This window comes from Passer domesticus, chromosome 9 (genome assembly GCF_036417665.1).
Source record: "Passer domesticus isolate bPasDom1 chromosome 9, bPasDom1.hap1, whole genome shotgun sequence".
NCBI classification, from domain to species: domain Eukaryota; kingdom Metazoa; phylum Chordata; class Aves; order Passeriformes; family Passeridae; genus Passer; species Passer domesticus.
The window spans coordinates 6,987,873-7,007,103 of NC_087482.1; the positions used below are offsets into that span (position 1 = coordinate 6,987,873).

Genomic DNA, 19,231 nt, shown 5'->3' on the forward strand with positions numbered 1-19,231 from the left:
CACAGCTGCATCTCTCTACTGCAACAGAAGAGCTGATTTGGGAAGTGCTGTGCTGCCCCATTTCTTCAGCCCCACTAGCTGCCCACACCCACAGTGGCACTGGGCCACCCCCAGAAAACTGTCGAATCTGGGCTGTGGCTGCAGGGCACAGCTGCTCTACAGCACAGGTGGACTGCCTTGGGGGTAGGACTGCACTGAGGGTAGGGACAAGGAACGGGGTGAGGTCTGCTCTATGATTTCCGAAGGTGATTATTCTACAGACCATCAGGGGCAGGCCAACACTGCACTAAAGGCATACACCCTTCCAAACTTGGCAGGGTCCCAGGGGAGGATCCAATCTTTAGCCAATTGGGAGAAACTGAGGGTGGAACACCAGGCGGGGAATACAAGGTTTAAACCAATTGGGGATTACAGGGGAGGGGAAGAACTTAAACAAACCAATGGGGTTCCGAAGGATACAAAATTGATAGGAAAATTTCTAGAGCAAGGGGCAAGCTTGGAGAGGGACTGACATGCAATGGGAGGAGGAACAGTGAACAAAAGGGCAGGTCTTTGGGGAAATGGACAAGTGGAGCAAAACCAACACATGGGGTAAAGGAGCAAGCCCTTGGTAATAAAATATGCTATAACAATAGAAAATAAGGGGAGAGGTATAAAACTGACTGCTAGGACCGAATTACAATCAAAGACATGAACTGCAGTGCCGAAACTCTGAGTTGAGGTTCAGTTGAGCACTTCCAAATAATTTCCTGGCAGAAACAGATAGCCAGACTTGCCCTTATCACATGCAAACAGAGGGTTCCCCAACAGCAACCCATTCTGAGGCTCTTCTGGGAATGGGAAACACGTGTTGAGGGGTCGGCCGCATCTGTGGGAGCAATGGGGAGCGTGAGCCCGTGCTGTGCTGCACTGCTGAGCTGGCAGCACGGTGGATACGGGCAGGATGTTCTCTGTTTCCCCCAGAGCTGGGGCCTGCAGGCACCTTGCCGCCCCTTGGCACAGGCTGTGCCAGCCAACAAAGCCCAGCAGGCCGGGAGGAGAGCCCGGGGGCAGCGCAGCTGCTTGGGCAGTGGCTGCTGCCAGGGACACGGGCCAAAGCCATCCCTGAGCAGCCACTGCCACCTCTGGCCCTCCCTAACAAATTCTAGGTTACATCTGTGAATTGCATGCTACACTTTCCTTCATGTTTTTCCCAATACCAGGACGTTTCTATGTATAGTAATGCCCTTGAGAATCTCTGATTATTTTAAGGTTTTATTTTCTTTTTTTTTTTTTTTTTTAGTTGAGACAGATGAAACAGCCTTATTGGTCTTAGTTTTGGCAGGTCTGTTTTTTTTCTTTGCATGATGGTTTACTTATTATCTACATTTAAGCTTGTTTTTATTTATGGGTTATTTGTTCCCCAAGCAATTATTTTGACAGTCTTTTGTTCACTTCTTACTTAATGTTCCATAGATGAATAGTTTGGACTCTCTTTTTATAGTAATATGAAGATCTGAGAAAGCTCTATTTTTAATTTTGATAACATTCTCTCTCCCCGCTCCTAGCTTTCACAATGATCGTTTTTGAAACATCACTGAGGATAGACAGAGTTATTTGGGAAATAACCAATAGGCTTGGCTTAACCTGGGTATTGGATTATTATTTTCAGTGCTATAAACCTACATTGCTTCAAGGTTCACACCACGGTCCTGATTTGTGGCTCAATGCATGCATGACTGAATTAAAAGAATGTTTGTGAGGCAGCTGAAGAGCTTAGACCTCAGCGATTAAAATTCCTGGGAGGAGGAGGTGGAGGAAGAAAGGATAAAATCCTGATTCAAAGGGTTTTTTCTCACTTCTAGTATGCCAGAAGTATGGTAGACTACACCTGTATTCAAATGGCATTTACTTACAGAACAACTCTCTACAGTGTCAGACTCCAGGAGAAATGACTCAACACTTTGCCTCCCAATGCATCAGCTTTAATTCTAGTGAGAGGTAGGCCTTAATTACAGTCCGATTAGAGCAAATCAACAAAGCAGTCTTTCCATTGTGAGAGTGGCAAGAGGAATTTGCTTGTGAACAGATGAATATGTCCCACTCAGTAATGAACAAAATTTGCCCTGACTTGGAAGAAAGTAGACAAGGAGCAATGCAGTATTTGGGTTTTATTCAGGGATAAATGGGGCAAGAAGCTGTAACAACTTACCTGTTTTACAGAACACAAGTACTGATATGGCCAATAATGAACCCACATGAAGGGATCTTCAGGACATTCCTTTATTTCTCTAACCAGGAATGGGCAGCAAAATGCTGGCATTTATCTGAACTGGAAGCCGTGTTCCTCTCCTGTTTCTCCTTGAGCACACTGAGTGTTATTTGCAGACTTCACTGTCCAGCCCATCAATCCTCTCATGGCCAATTGCTAAATGGCACAAGTACCAAAATACAGGTGCCAGCATAATCAGCCCAGCACTAATGCAGCACTGCTTTGATGGTGCACAGGAGCACAGAATGGCTTGGGTTGGAAGGGACATTTAAAGGCCATCTTGTCCCAATGCCCTGCAATGAGCAGGGGACACCTTGAACTAGGTCAGGTTGCTCAGAGCAGGAGCTTGAATGTCTGCAGGGATGGATGTCCACCTCTCTGGGCAACCTGTGCCAGGGTTTCAAAAGCAAATGTGTAAAATGTGTTTGTTTCATCTAGTCTGAATTGACCATCTTTTAGATTAAAACCATTCCCTCTCTGTATGGTCACAAAAGGCTTTACTAAAAATTCAGTCCCGTCTCTTTACAAGCCCCCAGAAGACACTGAAAGGCAGCAATCAGGTGTCCCTGGAGTCTTCTCTCTTCCAGGCTGAACACTGCCAGCTCTCCCAGCCTGTCTCCAAAGCAGAAGGGCTCCAGCCCTCAGAGCATTTTGTCCCTCCTCTGGACTAGATCCAACAGGACCATGTCCTTCCTTTCTTGGGGACCCAGAGCAGGATGCAGTACTCTGTCGTGGGAGAGATCGAGACACTACAAGGCAACACAGTCCATTTCCAGAAGGCTTCAAACCCTGTTTTTATTCTAGCCTGCATGCTTTTTCTCCATTCTTACAAAGCTCTTAAGTTTATACTTTACTTATTGGTCACGAGATACAAACAAAATACTCATTGAAATAGGGAGTTGCAGGTTTCTCTTATTTATCCTTCTTTCTTTCTTGGTTTCTATGTCAACAACCTTGGTAGAAAATTCTTTCAGGGGTTAGCATGGATCCTCTTATCAAACTTCTCGATGGGTCACAGAGGTCACTGTAAAACGTCTTCCACAGTACTCCAGGTGGGGTCTCACCAGAGCAGAGAGCTGGAATCACCTCCTTCAACCTGCTGGGCACTCTCCCTTGGATGCACATGGCTGCCTCATGTCCAGCCTCTCTTCTAGCAGCAACCCCAAGTCCTTGCTGGAGCTGCTCTCCATCCCTTCATGCCCCAGCCTGTGAGATCAGCTGAGCTGGGACTGTGTCACAGCCCTTGGGCAGAGCAGCTGGGCAGGATGAGCTCACTCCCGAAGAAGGCAGATCCAGCTCCCGAAACAACTGCACCCTGGCCATGAGCTCACAGCAGGCTCTGAGGTGCCAGAGGTCCCAGAGCCCCGTGGTTGCACAGCAGCACAAGGAGCCAGCAGTCAGTCCCTGAGCACAACTGTTGCGGCAGCAGCGACGGTGGCAGCAGCGGTGCTGACGTTGGGACAGCGGTGTCGGGACAGCGGTGGCAGCAAGAGCTGCGGGACTGGCAGAGGGCAAGGCACCATGGCCCTTGCTCTGCGCCTCCTACTCCTGCTGCTCCTGGCCGTGGCCCTGCCTGCCAGGGCTGCCCAGGCTGCTCCACTGCAAGCGCGGGGAGCAGGTGAGCCGGCAGCCTGGCTGCCCTTTCCCGGGACAGCGCTCCCTGCTCCCCGGGAAGCGCTGGGGATGGTTTTGCCCAGGGCTTTGGGGAGGGGTTCCTCTGTGGGAGGGAGGGAGGGAGGGAGGGAGGGAGGGAGGGAGGGAGGGAGGGAGGGAGGGAGGGAGGGAGGGAGGGAGGGAGGGAGGGAGGGAGGGAGGGAGACCCCAGGGGCCTGGGGCTTCCTCAGTTTCCACTCCAAGGATGTTCCACAGAGCTAGGAAATAGTGTGGAGAGTGACCGGGGCAAGGCCATAGCTCCCCAGCCCCTGGTACTGCTTTGGTCATGGCCGTTGACATCTGGCTCCCATGGCCTTATCCGACCCATCCTCATGAAGAGGAACTACCTTTCTCTAATGTCCTCGAAGAGACAAGACCCAAGATACAGAAGACAAAAAATCCCTGGAGGCAGCCAAACATCTGGACCAGATGATGAGTGCACAGGTGAGACGCCATGGTCAGTGCATTTCCCTCCCTTGGTCAGTGCAATTCCCTCCCTTTCAGTGCCCAGATCCCTAAGGCAGAAGGAAATTCCGGTACACCATGGAAACACTTCTGATCTGTGCTCCCTTCTAGGTGAGGGTGCTGGGATGGCTTCTCCAGGAGCGGGGATGGAAGATGATTTGGAGCCCTTGGGAATTTCTGCAGGTTAGTTCACCAGTTTCCCTCAGAGAATAATTATTGTAATCCTGGAAGAAAAAGGTGACAGAAGCTTCTCTGGCTGTTGAGTTCCAGGTGTGTCTGCAGGGAGGACTTTTCAAGCCCCAGGGCTGGATGCTGCACACAATCCCCGCTCCCATGGCAGGGGTGAGTAGTGTGTCCCTGCTGACACCGCAGGCTGAGTCCTATTTTTGTGGGATCCATCCACACAAACTGGAAGTACTTTTAAGGTCCTCCAACAGGCAGTACCAAAGAGGAGACAGTAAGTTCCTGGAGTCAGCAAAACATCTGGGCCAGATGCTGAGTGACCTGGAGAGATGCTGTGCTGGGTGCATTTCCCTCATGCTTCCCCTGGGACTCAGCAGACGGGGGCTTTGGCTGCACATCTGGACACGCTGTGCCCGGCACAGTGGGAAGGGATCCATGGCAGCCTCACTGCCCCGCTGCTGCTTTCACGCCCTGCAGGGCTGCTTCCCAGCCTGGCCTGGCTGCAGCTTCTGCCCAGCCTCTGCAGGAAGGCATTTGGCATCTGCTGACACGGTGCCCAAACTGCACCATAGGCCATGCCCACCCTGAGATCCTCTACAATTTCCCAGTCTCCAGGCAGATCAGGAGGGGTGGTGCTTTGGAGAAGGCAGGGGCCTGTCCAATCCCAAAAGCTCATCTGATTTCCTCATCCTTGTCCATGACATTCACCAGTGTTAGCTTCTGAAGATGACACCTCCCCAATGGGGAACTGTCCCATCTGATCCATCTGTCCCTTTCCTTTCTCCAGCGATTACCCAAAACTTGGCACAGAAGGTGGCTGATCCAGGAGGAAGCAGTGGCTCAGTGGCAGCCTCTTCTGCAGGAGAACAGGCAGTTCCAGGCACTGGCACAGCAGGTGATGCCTCCAGTGTCTCCTGAGAGGGCCTGAGCCTGTCCCCTGGCGCTGGGGGAGCTGTGACGGGGCAGGGAGTGCAAGGGCTGGCAGTGGCTGCTCAGGGATGGCTTTGGCCCTTGTCCCTGGCAGCAGCCGCTGCCCAAGCAGCTGCGCTGCCCCCGGGCTCTCCTCCCGGCCTGCTGGGCTTTGTTGGCTGGCACAGCCTGTGCCAAGGGCCGGCAAGGTGCCTGCAGGCCCCAGCTCTGGGGGAAACAGAGAACGTCCTGCCCGTATCCACCGTGCTGCCAGCTCAGCAGTGCAGCACAGCACGGGCTCACGCTCCCCATTGCTCCCACAGACGTTATCAATGAAACAGGAATATATGCCCCGGATCCAGTGCGCTTCCCAAGAATTGTCTGCCTCCAGGATGTGCGCAGGACATGCATGATAGGCACGGTGGTGACAGTGTTCACTGTGCCACTTGTGCTGATAGGCTGCTATCTTGGCATTCGCAAGCTGTACAAGAACAGATGGTCAGTTGTTGATTTTTCTCCACAGTTTTCTTATAACTCTGCTCCTGCATACGTAGCCTGACTGGGAGTCATGCTGCAGTGGAGTTGTGGCCAGTCCATGGTTGTCCAAATAACTCTGCTGAGGGTTCTGCTGCTGCCCCGTGCTTCCATTGGCCTCTTAATTACTGGGCCTTGTCCTGGTGGCCCGCTGGGGCAGCAGCCAGTGCTGGCTCCCACTGAGGCTGCCTGGCCAAGAGAAGCCCCAGGGGCACAGGGCAGAGGCAGAGCAAGTTCTCCACAGTATTTGGGCAGCACAGCTCAGGACAGGACAGGACAGTGCTTATTTAGTACCTCATGTAAAGTTTTACAGTAAGAGTGGTGTTGCAGGTCAAGCAAATTTGCTCCAGATCAGTGTGAAAACAAATCCAACATGATGAAGGTTTGGCTTTGGCCTTGAGACTTTCCTCTTTGTGTAGGCCTTGCTCTGGATTGATTCCAAATCAGTCTTGGAACTGGTTTTGGGTGAAGGCTCATCCCAGCCCTGAGCCTTGGCAGTTCTCTGGCCTCAAAGGGACAGCTGAGGCTGCACTGCACATGACTGGGATTCGGGGTTCCATTATCAAAGAGATTTGAGATGTTTAAATTACTGTATTCTTACTACATGGTTTTCTTTATGAAATTCATTCATTAGTTTTTAAAACTTAGTTGTAAAAAAACTTCTTTTCCAGTGCTTTTTCCAGTTATTTGATATAGTGAGTGATGGCCTAATTATCTCATGACTGAATTAGAAGACTGTAAGTATTATAAAATGAAATAATGTTGACACTCTTATGTCTTCCACAGACTCCTGAAACTTATGTTGGTTTGATGTGACCAACAGAAGAGTTTGGCTCTGCTTTTAATTTAGACAAGCAGAAGAGCTGGAACCTGTTGAAAAGAGTCTCTTCACAGCTAAAGCAAACTGCTAGGGTTCTTTTTTTCCAGCTCTGGACAGGACAATAAAAATCTCTCAGCAGTAAATACTCCTGACCAGTAACTGATATAAACTAGGCATTTGGGCTGTTTGCTGCCTCACCCCGGAGTTCCTCAGAGCTGCAGCTCCCTGTTCTCTTGGCAGACAGGGGCTGGCTATGGATGACAGTCACGTCTCTGGCCTGGTGCACACCAGGTCCACACATGAGCTGAGGGATCGTCCTTGCACACCCCATCCTGGAAGAACCCAGTTCATTGATGAGTCTGACACAATTTGGTGCATGGCAGCAAAAGAAGGCAAAATAAAGGCTAGAATTGGTACCATTCTGTAATATGTGATATAGGTAATTTGTGCTTATGTAGAATATGAGAGGAAGATATGTTATAATGTTTAAAAGAAATACACAAAAGCATTTTCAAATCCACATGGAATTGCTTCATGCTTAGAGACTGCTGCATGTCATTGCAAAACTGCAGACAGCAGGAAGGAGGGGGTCTAATTTGCAATTAAAAGAGCCTAGCTCGGGAAGGAGATGGATCATTTCTCAAAGGCCACCTGGGCGGTCAACGCTCATCAAGCACTGAGATTGAGATAGCAGAAGTTATCAGGGAACTTGCATCCCAATACCAGGTTCCCCCTACTCTCAGCATTCACAGCTTGCCAGGAACCACATTGTCCAGTGCAACTTGGAGAAAGAGGACATCATGAATATGTTTGACTATGAAAAGAACAAGAGAGACGCTGCCTCAAGCAACAGAAAGGGTATAAAACCTGACTGTACCAGACTGCCTTAGTGAACAGAGCGGGTCTGATGCGATAGAGGTCGGATCAGTGTTCACCCAGTGTCCATCCAGGCTCAATGCTGTCCCTTTGATTGTGGATCTCAAAACTGTATATCAGTCGCACAATAAATTATATACATATATTTATTATTATTAAATTGGTTTGATCAGTTTTTATCTACAACAATCTTGGTGACCCCTACATGATCTGATTTAGGGGTTCTGGGGACCCCCTTCCTCTGGTCAGGATGTGCCCTGGTCATTTCAGTGGCCCAACAAGGTTGGGAAGCCCTGTAGGACCAATCAGACAAACCAAAAGCTAAAAGATACAATCTGGGACGAGATTTAAAGAAAAAAAGGGGGCCCAAAAATAGCTCTCAGGTATTTGGAGGTGGGTCTCCGAGGCTGCGGCAACATTTTTTCACTCATAGAAGTCTACGTGCACGAAGAATCCACACGGAAAAAAGAATCATATCATGTGGTTGAGTGAGGTGTGATTGAGCGCCTGTGTGAGACATGATACTATCACAAAGCGAGTGCAAACTCCAAGATCCCAGCTCCCCTCTCCCTCGAGGGAAGGGGTCGGTCAAGGGGGAAGCAGAGGAGCTCATTTCACACGTAAAGCCTGTAACTCCGGGGAGGGGAGTTCAGGGGTTTGATCACGGGCGGACCAGAAAGGGAGGGTACGTTCCCAGGCGTTCGGAAGCTGGTAAATTTTTTTGGTCCAGGACTTCAGTAAGTCCAGGTAAGAGAGCCTTCTACCAGTCGGCAAACCGACACTGTGAGCCTAGCAGGCTGGTAACGTTCAATTAGGATTAAAAACAGGTACGGTACTGATTCAGGGAGAACTTTAGGACTCATATCGAAATACAACACAGGAACACGGTATGGAGAGACTAAAAGAAATAGACTCGAGGAAGGTGGGGCAGAAAAAGAGTAAGACGCAGGGAAAAACTCAGGGTAAATCAAAAAAGGAACAGGAGAACGGTTTACCTGAAATTCCGAGAAATAGTCCATTGGGGTGGATGTTAGAACACTGGGAGGACTGCCTCAAGAGAAGTATGAGATCCAAGGAACGAATGATACATTATTGAATTGAGGTATGGGGAGGAAAAGAGATTAAAAGACACCTAACGTGGCTGATGTTTGGCACTTTCGAAAGGTGGACTTGCCGAGCTTTGCACGACTACGTGTACGATGAGTACCTGCCAGAAAGTGAGGAGATGAGCTATGCCAAACTATGGGAATATGCTAGCACAGTTAAAACTTACAGGAGTGCCATGATTCAGGGAGAAATGTGGGAGCCCTTAGATAACCTTCCGCCTCCATATCCTCTGCAGGCTCAGGTTCCTTTGCCTGCATCCTTGGATCCTTCACACCCACCCACACAGGCACAGGCACCTCCGCTCCCAGTGCAGCAGCCGTAAGTCCTGCTCCCACAGGGACAGGCTTGGCTCCATAGTATCCACAAGATAGTGCTCAGCCCCCCCCCTACTGCTGCCAGTGGAAAGCAAGTGGCAAGCCTGTCATACTGGGGAAACCAGTTCTCCTCTAGCCAGCCGAATACGGCACAAGACAAGGAGGGTGGCCAATGATGATAGTGAGAGCGAGGAGGACAAACAGAATCTCTTTAAGAGAAATGCCCATTGCCCCAGGAATAATTTGGTACGTAAATGTACCAATTAATACTGAGGATGTAAGGGCTTTCAAGAAAGAGATGGGGAGTTTGATGGACAATCCGATAGGAGTAGCAGAAAGCTAGATGAATTCCTGGGGACAAGCGTATACACTTACGATGATATAACGGCATACGAAGGTCATTGTCTTATCATAAGGGATATGATAAGACAAGTGGCGATATGAGACTGGGATCACAGGAATCCCCAAGGGACATGGGGGAACCAGAAGTGGCCAGATCAGAGGCTATCATGGAATGCTCAGAATGAGGAGGACTGAACAAAAATGATAGAACTGAGAAATATGGTAATACAGGGTATAGGGAAAGCAGTGCCAAAAGAACAAAATATCAGTAAGGTATTCCGGGAATGCCAATGAAAAGATGAGACACCCACAGAATGGCTAGAGAGACTAAGGAAAGGACTTTGAATGCATTCGGGGACAGATCCGGACTCCCCTGTCAGGGAGGTTATGCTAAAAACACAATTCGTTGCAAAATCATGGGAGGATATATAGAGAAAACTAGAGAAAATAGAAGGCTGGCAGGAAAAAGGATTACAGAAATTACTAAGGAAGGCTCTAAAGGTTTATATGAGAAGAGACGAGGAACAACAAAAAGCACAGGCAAAAGTACTGGTGGCCGCCATCAGGGAAGCCCAAAAGCAGGAACGGACTCAAGACTCTATGAAACCAACACAGAGTCATCCGCCTCCGAGAAAGCCAAACCTTCCTCAGAGAAGGCACTCGAACAGTAACAAGTACAACCCCGAGCGCTTTTACTGCAAGCCCAGGGAGCACCTTCGGAGGGAATGCAAGAAAAGAGTGAAGGATGAGAAAATCTTTCAGGAAGATTAGAGGTGTCAGGGGCTTTTTAATTTGGGGTCCAGAACATCCAACGAGCCCTTAATAAAATTAAAGACAAGACCCCGAAACAGGAATTAACTTTTCTAGTAGATTCAGGAGCAGAGCAGAGCACCATTCAGCGGCTGCCACCAGGATGTATAAGAAGCAAAGACACCATGGTGGTGATCGGATTGAAGGGAGACCTTTTTAAGGTACCTGTGATTAAAAATGTTAAGATAGAATCAAAGTTTTGCTTCGGGAATATGTTACTGGTGGAAGAGGCAGATTATAACCTACTAGGAAGGGATCTGATGGTAGCCCTGGGGATAAGTATAATTGCACAGGAGTCTCAACTCATGCTAAGTTTATATAAACTAACCACTGAGGACAAAAGCAAAATAAATTCAAAGGTTCGGCATACACAAGGAGAGGCTGGGAGGCTGCATATGGAGCCAATTTGTATTGAAATCGAAAGACCAGAGGATCCAGTTAGAATTAGAAATACCCTATACCTATGGAAGGTAGAAAAGGGCTGAAAGCAATAATAGAGGAATTCATCAGAAAAGGAACACTAGAACCGTGCATGTCTAGACATAATACTCCTATTCTGGCAGTATGGAAACCAGTTGGAAATTACAGATTAGTACAGGATTTGAGGGCTGTGAATGGGAGGACAAAAATGCTATTCCCCACAGTTTCCAATCCTTACACTCTGCTAAATAATATTTCTCCTGAGGGTACATGGTATAGCGTAATAGATTTAGAAGATGCTTTTTGGACCCGTCCTTTAGCTAAAGAAAGTAGGGACTATTTTGCATTTCAATGGGAGGATCCAGAGACGAATAGGAAGCAACAGCTCAGATGGACATCTGCCTCAGAGGTTCGTGGATTCACCAAACTCATTTGGACAGGCTCTTGAGCAATTTCTAAGCCAATTTGTACCGCCAGAGGGTATCAAGCTACTGCCGTATGCAGACGACTTACTGGTAGCAGGTCCTAAGGAGGAAGATGTAAGGGCCAGCACAATTTCATTGTTTCTTAGGAGACAAAGGATTAAAGGTCTCAAACTCCAAGCTACAGTTTACTGAGCCCGAGGTAAGATACTTGGGACGCTGGTTGTCCTGAAAGAGTGGCACGAATTGTTGCTTTACCCTCCCTGTGGACGAAGAGAGAAATCAGACAACTGTTGGGACTTTTAGGATATTGCAGGCAGTGGATCGAGGGATATAGTGAGAAGGTGAAGTTTTTCTATGAGAAATGGACCACTGATAGACTGAAATGGACACAGCAGGATGAGGAAGGATTTAAGCAGATAAAAGAGACCCTGACGGCAGCTCCGGTGTTGAGTTTGCCTGATATAAAAAGACAATTTCACTTGTTTGTGGACATGAGTAGCCATACTGCTCACGGGGTACTAATGCAGGATTGGGCAGGGGATAAGAAACCAGTAGGATATGTATCTAAGCCTTTAGACCCGGTGGTAGCCCACCTGTCTGCAAGCTATTGTAGCTGTGGCATTATTAGTGGAGGAAGCGAAAAAGGTAACTTTTGGAGCCCCACTAGTGGTATACACTCCTCATAGTGTGAGGAACATATTGCAACAAAAGGTCGAGAAATGGCTCACTGATGCCAGGCTTTTGAAATATGAAGCCATATTAATCCACTCCCGTGATCTTGAACTACAACTGACTACTGCAAAAAATCTGGCACAATCTTGTTCAGGGAAGCCTCAGGGGAACCAGCGTATGATTGCGTCGAGGTGGTGGAATTGCAGACCAAGATAAGACCTGACCTAGAGGAAGAGGAATTAGACGAGGGAGAGAAGTGGTTTGTAGACGGCTCAGCCAGAGTCATAGAGGGGAATAGGAAATCTGGATATGCTGTAGTGGATGGTAAGATCAGAGAAGTAATAGAATCAGGACCCCTGAGTGTTAGCTGGTCAGCAGAAGCATGTGAATTATATGCAGTAATTAGAGCCCTATGGAAATTAAAAGGCAAAAAGGGAACGGTTTTCACAGATTCTAAGCACTCGTTTGGGATAGTCCATACCTTCGGAAAAATTTGGGAGGAGCGAGGATTACTTAACACCAAGGGACGAGAACTAGTGCATGGAGAATTAATAAAGCAAATCTTAGAAGCCATCAGGGAGCCAGAGGCAATATCAATAGTCCATGTGAAAGGGCACCAAGCAGGAATGCAGTTCTGGACCCGAGGGAATAATCTAGCAGGGAAGCGAAAAACACTGCTCTATTGCAGGTAAGTACCCCAGAGATCGAAGAAAGCGGTACCCAGGAATATCCTCTGTATCCTTCTCCCAAAGAAATTGAAGGGTATGAGAAAATAGGGGGAAGATTAGAAGAAGGTAAGTGGAAATTACCAGATGGGAGAGAATTACTGTCTAAAGACTATACCAGAAGGATATTGAAAAGATTAAACCAGCAGACGCTTTGGGGCTCTCAGGCCCTTGCAGAACAGTTTCTAAAATTTTTCGGATGTAAGAGGATTTATGAATTAGCCAAACAAGGAATACAGGGATGTATGGTTTGCCAGAAAGTTAATTGAGCCAGGGCACGACAGGTAGCATTGGGAAGGCGTCCAACAGCATACTGTCCTTTGGAGAGGATTCAGGTGGATTTTACAGAACTGCCTAAGGAAGGAAGATGCAAATTTTTACTAGTACTAGCGGACAAAATGACCCATTGGATAAAGGCCTTTCCAAGCTCTAGGGCTATGACTCAGGCAGTATCAATATTTTTACTAGAAGAAATCATATCTCGATATGGGTTGGTGAAATATACAGATTCAGATCAAAATATATAGATTCAGATCAAATTCTAAAATCATTAAGCAACTAGCAGGAGCCTTGGGGATCAGGTGGGAACACCATACTCCATGGCACCCACAGAGTTTGGGACAGGTTGAAAGGATGAACCAGATGCTGAAGGCTCAATTATCAAAGCTGATACTTGAAACCAAGATGTCCTGGTCAAAGTGCCTCCCCTTAGCTTTGCTAAACATCAGGACCATGCCCCATTCAGAGACAGGGCTGTCACCTTTTGAAATGTAATATGGGATGCTGGTAGGACACCCAAGAAAAGAGGATGGCCAGATACAGCCATACCTGATAGAGATAAGAATCTGCAGGAATTATGAAAGCAGGATATAATAACTCAGGGCACCCCCTTGGGGTTTGCTGTACATAGGCTACAGCCCAGGGATTGAATGCTCATAAAAACATGGAGAGAGGTCCCTCTCTCCTCACTGGGAAGGTCCTTTTCTCATCCTATTGACCACAGACACTGCCGTCGGGACAGCAGAGAAAGGCTGGACCCACGCGTCTCGAGTAAAAAAGATTGAGCACCGGGAGGAGATGCCTGAGTGGAAGGCTACCACTTCCCCTGGAGACCTAAAGATAACTTTATGTCGGCCAAGTAAATGACCAAACGGGATCAGAGAAGTTGTGCAACTCCTAGGTGTAGATGTTATCCATTTGTGCATTTTAAGTGTGAATATTGTAACAAGGTGTGGGTGGTACATTGTAGAAGGGGATATCGACCAAAGGGCTTGTGTGATAAGTGCCTAGAGGACAAACTGTACCTGACTAGCCGTGTCTTAGAGCTCGCTACTGCTTTGGGTAGAATTAGATTCCTGGGAATGGTTTCACCTGTTTCAAAACAGGGTGGGAGGAAAATTAAACTCCAGAGCTCAAATTATAACGGTTGAGTGCCAGAGGTTAAAAAAAAGTTCCCTGCAGCGCTGATGCCATTAAACTTGTGAGGTGGGGCTCCTTTAAGAGGATGTATGCAGTTCGGTCCAGGACCCTGGAAGAATATTCCTGCTGCTGAAAAGATGGCTTATCTCGCTGTTGGTGGCAACCCAGTGGGTGCAGGCAGAGGCAGAGGGATACAAATATGGGGAGTTCTGATGAGCCTGAGTCTAGTCACGTGCCACTTGATTAGCCTGCACCAAGAGAATTCACCCAGCCAGAAAGGGTCAAGTCTCGATAAGGGGTGCGGGCAGTGTGTGGAAATTGTCCGGGGGAGGACAAGGAGAAGCGGAGACTCTGGCATACCCAGCCCCAGGAAATTGCAACATGAATAAGCAAAGCAGGTTCTGCTTTATAAATGGCACTCAATATGTGAGTTGAATGGAAAGATGATATGTTATTCACAAAAGGCAATCTAAGGACAGGCAGTCAGAACATAGACTACATAAACAGAATGTTGAACAGATGTCTATTCCTATCTGTAACAAATGCAATCACACGGTATGGGTAGGAGGAAAATCAGAGTCAGGATTTGTAGCTTACTTTCAGGTTAACAAACTATGTTATGATAATAGCCAACTGGAGATGTGTGCAATGGGAGGAAAACATATTGGATTGGAAAGAACTTGAAATATGAAGGCAGGGTATCCCTCAGAAATGAACTGGTCTTTCTTGACCTCCTTAAGGAACATGATGACAGAGCCTGTCTACAGTTTGACAAAACATTCTGCCTTTCAAAGAATAAGGATGGTATAGACCCAGAGGGGAAAATGAAACAGGTAGCCCAAGAATTGAAAAGACAGGAATCAGAAATGAGGAAAAAGAGAATAGAGCAAGAAAGGCTAAGAACTCTAAGTGAACAATACAACCAATTGGAAAAGCAGTATACTGGCTGGGGGCTGCCTGCTTCCGAGAGAAATTTATTTATAGATCTAATGCAAGAAATTGCTACTGAACTGGGTTTATCAAATTGCTGGATTTGCAGAGGGCTTAAATCAGCGGACAAATGGCCTTGGAAAGGTGAGAGCTTAACTCCAGAGCAGCTGCTAAAATGGGATAACACTGAGATTTCAAGAACAATACAGAGGCCCCAGAGGTGGGTCTTGGACCAGTGGGGAATTGGGATAGTTTGTATCAGCCAAGAAGGGAGAGAATATAACAAGGTAGTGGGATATACCTTATTTATCTCTACCTTATCAGTAAATTCAACTAATAAAAGCAGGACCTGGCAACCAGAACCTCCTGCTGGATATTGGAGCCGGGAAAAAGGGACCACTTGTGAGTGGAACAAAATAATTGCGCTCTGCTGGAACAAAGGCTCTGGAGTTAATCCTTACCAATCCTTGGGAGACCTAAAGGGATACTGGAACTCCCCAAAGGGAGCCAGAAAATACCGAGGGGAATTGGAAAAACCCCAAATGGTATATATTGGATCTGTGGGAGAAAAGCATACAAAAAATTACCCCTGAAATGGAAAGGGTCGTGCACCCTAGGAAAAATCAGGTTTTGTTCACACTCCCTATGTCAGAAAGTAGCTCATTGGGAGCACCCTTATATGAAACTTTAAGTAGGGGAAAAAGAGAAATAAAGAAGAAATTCCATGTGGTGGACGGTAGCCAGACATGGGGAGAGGAAGAGTTGCCTGCTGAGGGAATAATAGAATATTATGGCCCTGCCACGTAAGCCCCAGATGGAAGCTGGGGGTACAGAACCCTGATTTTTCTGTTGAACAGGCTAATATGACTTCAGGCTGTAGTTGAGATAATTTCAAAACATACATCAGATGCCCTCGAATTGTTATCTAGACAGCATTCCCAAATGCGGGTTTTTGTATATCAAAATCAGATAGCCCTGGATTATTTGTTAGCTGAAGAAGGGGGCATCTGTGGAAAATTTAACAAATCAGAATGTTGCATAGAAATTGGCCATTATGGGGAAACCATCTGAGGTCTGGCAGCAGAAATTAAGAGGGTAGCACATGTACCAGTTCAGAAATGGAATTCCATTCTCTAAGCATCCTGGTGGGATCACTTATTCGAAGGAGCCTGGTGGAAGAAAGTAGTATTCTTTATACTATGTTCAGTAGCCAGGGTTATATTCCTACCCTGTTTTAATACCTTGCTTTATTAGACTGCTGTACTCAGTTGTGTAAGGTATGTAAGTAGCAGCCATGCCCATAGACCTAGAATGTGCTGCAGGAAAAGTAAGTCAAGTGTCTAAAATAATGAAATTAGAGGAAAAAGATAATAAAGCAGCTGAGGCCCTGGCAACATTTGAAAAACAAGTGAAGGGAGACAGGGCTGTCTGTAAAGTATATCAGGAGATATCCCAGGACAAATAGGAAAAAGACAGAGAGGCTGGGGAAAATTAAAAAGGTAACTATATTTCCTAAAAACACAAAATAGCTAACACACATAGATATTAAAGAAGTTACATGGGCTAAGGGAAAATTCACTAAATGAATTAAAGGATATTAGGACTCTAGCATGAATTAATGTGTTTATATAGAAGGGGAGGGATTGTAATATGTGATACAGGTAATTTGTGCTTATGTAGAATATGAGAGGAAGATACGTTATAATGTTGAAAAGAAATACTCAAAAGCATTTTCAGCGGAAGCCAAGGAATTGCTTCATGTTTAGAGACTGCCACATGCCATTGCAAAACTGCATACAGCAGTGACGAGGGGTCTAACTTGCAATTAAAAGAGCCTATCTGGGGAAGGAGATGGATCCTTACTCAAATGCCACCTGGGCGGTCAACGCTCCTCAAGCTCTGAGATCAAGATAGCAGAAGTTATCAGGGAACTTGTATCCCAATACCAGGTTCCCCCTACCATCAGCATTCACAGCTTGCCAGGAACCACATTGTCCAGTGCAACTTGTAGAAAGAGGACATCATGAATGTGTTTGACTATGAAAAGAACAAGAGAGACGCTGCCTCGAGCGACAGAAAGGGTATAAAACCTGACTGTACCAGACTGCCTTAGTGAACAGAGCGGGCCTGATGCGATAGAGGTCGGATCAGTGTTCACCCAGTGTCCATCCAGGCTCAACGCTGTCCCTTTGATTGTGGATCTCAAGACTGTATATCAGTCATGCAATACATTCCATTCTTTTCTTTTTTAATTCTTATTAAATTGGCTTGATCAATTTCTATCTATAACAATTCCAACCACTTGACATTCAGCTGTGTGTAATGGAGATAGGTACTACAAGTATCCTATTCATACACAATTTGCTGTCTGAGAGCACTCAGTTCTCAAAGTCACAGGAGCTTGCAGGTCTGTGTCTGAGATGACTTTAAAAACAAAAACAACCTTAATGTGCTACACCTGTATATCAAAACTTCATAATAGAAATCACAAGCTGATTCTGCTGTTGAGTGGATTAAAAAAAACCCACAAAAAACTATAGCAAAACTGTGACCAAATAAAATAGGTAAACAAAACAACCACCAAGAAAAAGCCAAAACCAACAGAAAAATCCCCACAAATCCAGAAAAAGGTAAAAATCAGGTGAAGGAGGCAGAGATCCAAGAGCAACAAATGGGCAGAGCAACTACAGAAGTGCAGAAAGGAAAGATAATAAGAAAGGAGAGATAATAAGTGGGTATGACACCAAACTAGCCAGGGGATCTGAGATACTGTTCTCACCCTTCTGGAAACAATCTGACATCAAAATACACTGAAAATCAATGATGGTGATTGTGATAATGGGAATCTCTACGTTTAGCTTTCATATATGCATTGTGTGTGAGTTTTGTTTTCCTGTGAAGTCGCATCATCTGGCAAGGGGGCTTTTCTGTCCAAAGAAAAACACTGCAGTGGAAAAGGAGGCCAGTTTGGAAAAGATTAAAAATAAGAGGTAAAAATAAAGTAATTTTTAAAAATATGTTGTTTGGTTGGTTTGCTGTTTGTTCATGGGTTTTTTGCCTGTCTTTGAAAGCAGCCCCTCAGATGTTAATGCACACAGCAAGTCCTTTGTAACGGGCTGTCTTTGCAAAAAAATTGCCAATTTTGTTATGCAAGACAGAAACAGCTTCCCTTGGGCTACAGCTGGAAGGCTTAGAAATGTGTTCCAGAAACTCAGGATAGGGCAGAGTCTGAGTAAACGCAATTTAATGTCATGGAGTGCAAGATGCAAGTTACCCAATGAAGTAATCAGAGCTTGTAAATGCCAAGCAGCGGGAAAGGGCTGTGCATTGGAATGACAGGGAGCAGCCACAGAGGCAGGATGGACAAGTTTCCCAGCCAAACCAGACCAGAAGTGTTATGAATAAAAAGTTATCTATGTTTTTAAGGTTGCAGAGTTAAAACAAGTTGGACCAGTTGCTGTTCAGTTAGCTTTATTGTTAAGAGTTCTTCTTCAATTACCTCTTGATGGTTGGCGATTAACCATTGTCCCCCTGATGCTTGCCAGGGAGTGACACAGGGTCCCTGCAGGTACCAGGAGAATGGGAGTGGCATCAGAGCTGGTATGCAGATGAGAAATGCATTGCACCAAATTTTGCAGTTTTCCAGGAAAACCCCTAAAAACAAGGAGCCAACATAGAACTAGGGGACCTAGGTGATGTCTAAGGATGGGAGCGTAGTCCAGTGCCTGCTTGGATCCTTTTTGTTTTTCACCCTAACCTGAAAAGATGTTGATTAAAGAGAAGCCCCGGGGTGTTAGACAAAAAAGATAGGAATCTCCTAATCTCTGGTGAGGACGGAATCCCCAGCTCTGCCTGCAGACCAGTGGACACAGCTGCATCATCCTCCTCCTCCGTGCCACGCCTGGGAGCACCGGCGGCGTGGGCGCGACCTTTTGATTTCTCCCCACCTGAGCTGATTCTTTTTAATAAAGGCATTAAAAAGGAGAAAGATCTCCTGCCCCATTTATTTCAAGAAGCACTGGGAGCACAAAGGGACACAGCCAGGAGGCCCAGCAGCTCCTTGCTGAGGACCCACTTCATGCAAGAGCTCACACTCAGAATATTAAATGAATTTAAAATAAAAGGGTGGGGGGAGGCAGCAGGGAGGTGTCCTCAGAGGTTCAACTCTGCACTCTGCTTTTTCCAGCAACATTATCCAAGTTCCTGTGCTTGTTTTCCTGAAGAATTTGCACTCAACAGAGCTTCAGTGCCTTTGATCAAATCAGTCTTAAGAGCAGCTTGGGGCTGGTCAGTCATTTAGATGTGAGCAGTGAAATAAATGGACAGGAGATCTTTCTACTTTTAATGCCTTTATTAAGAAGAATCAGCTCAGGTGG

General features: G+C 46.5%; 1 protein-coding gene across 1 annotated transcript in view; it reads left to right on the top strand.

Annotated features, from left to right (window-relative positions):
• The first annotated feature begins 512 nt into the window (after window positions 1-512).
• Window positions 513-19,231, top strand: part of LOC135307580 (IQ motif and SEC7 domain-containing protein 1-like) — a 95,866-nt gene continuing 77,147 nt past the window's right edge. Inside the window, exon 1 of the mRNA XM_064431989.1 lies at window positions 513-591. Coding sequence (XP_064288059.1) covers window positions 561-591 — 31 coding nt within the window. The 5' untranslated portion in view covers window positions 513-560. The remainder of the gene's footprint in view (window positions 592-19,231) is intronic.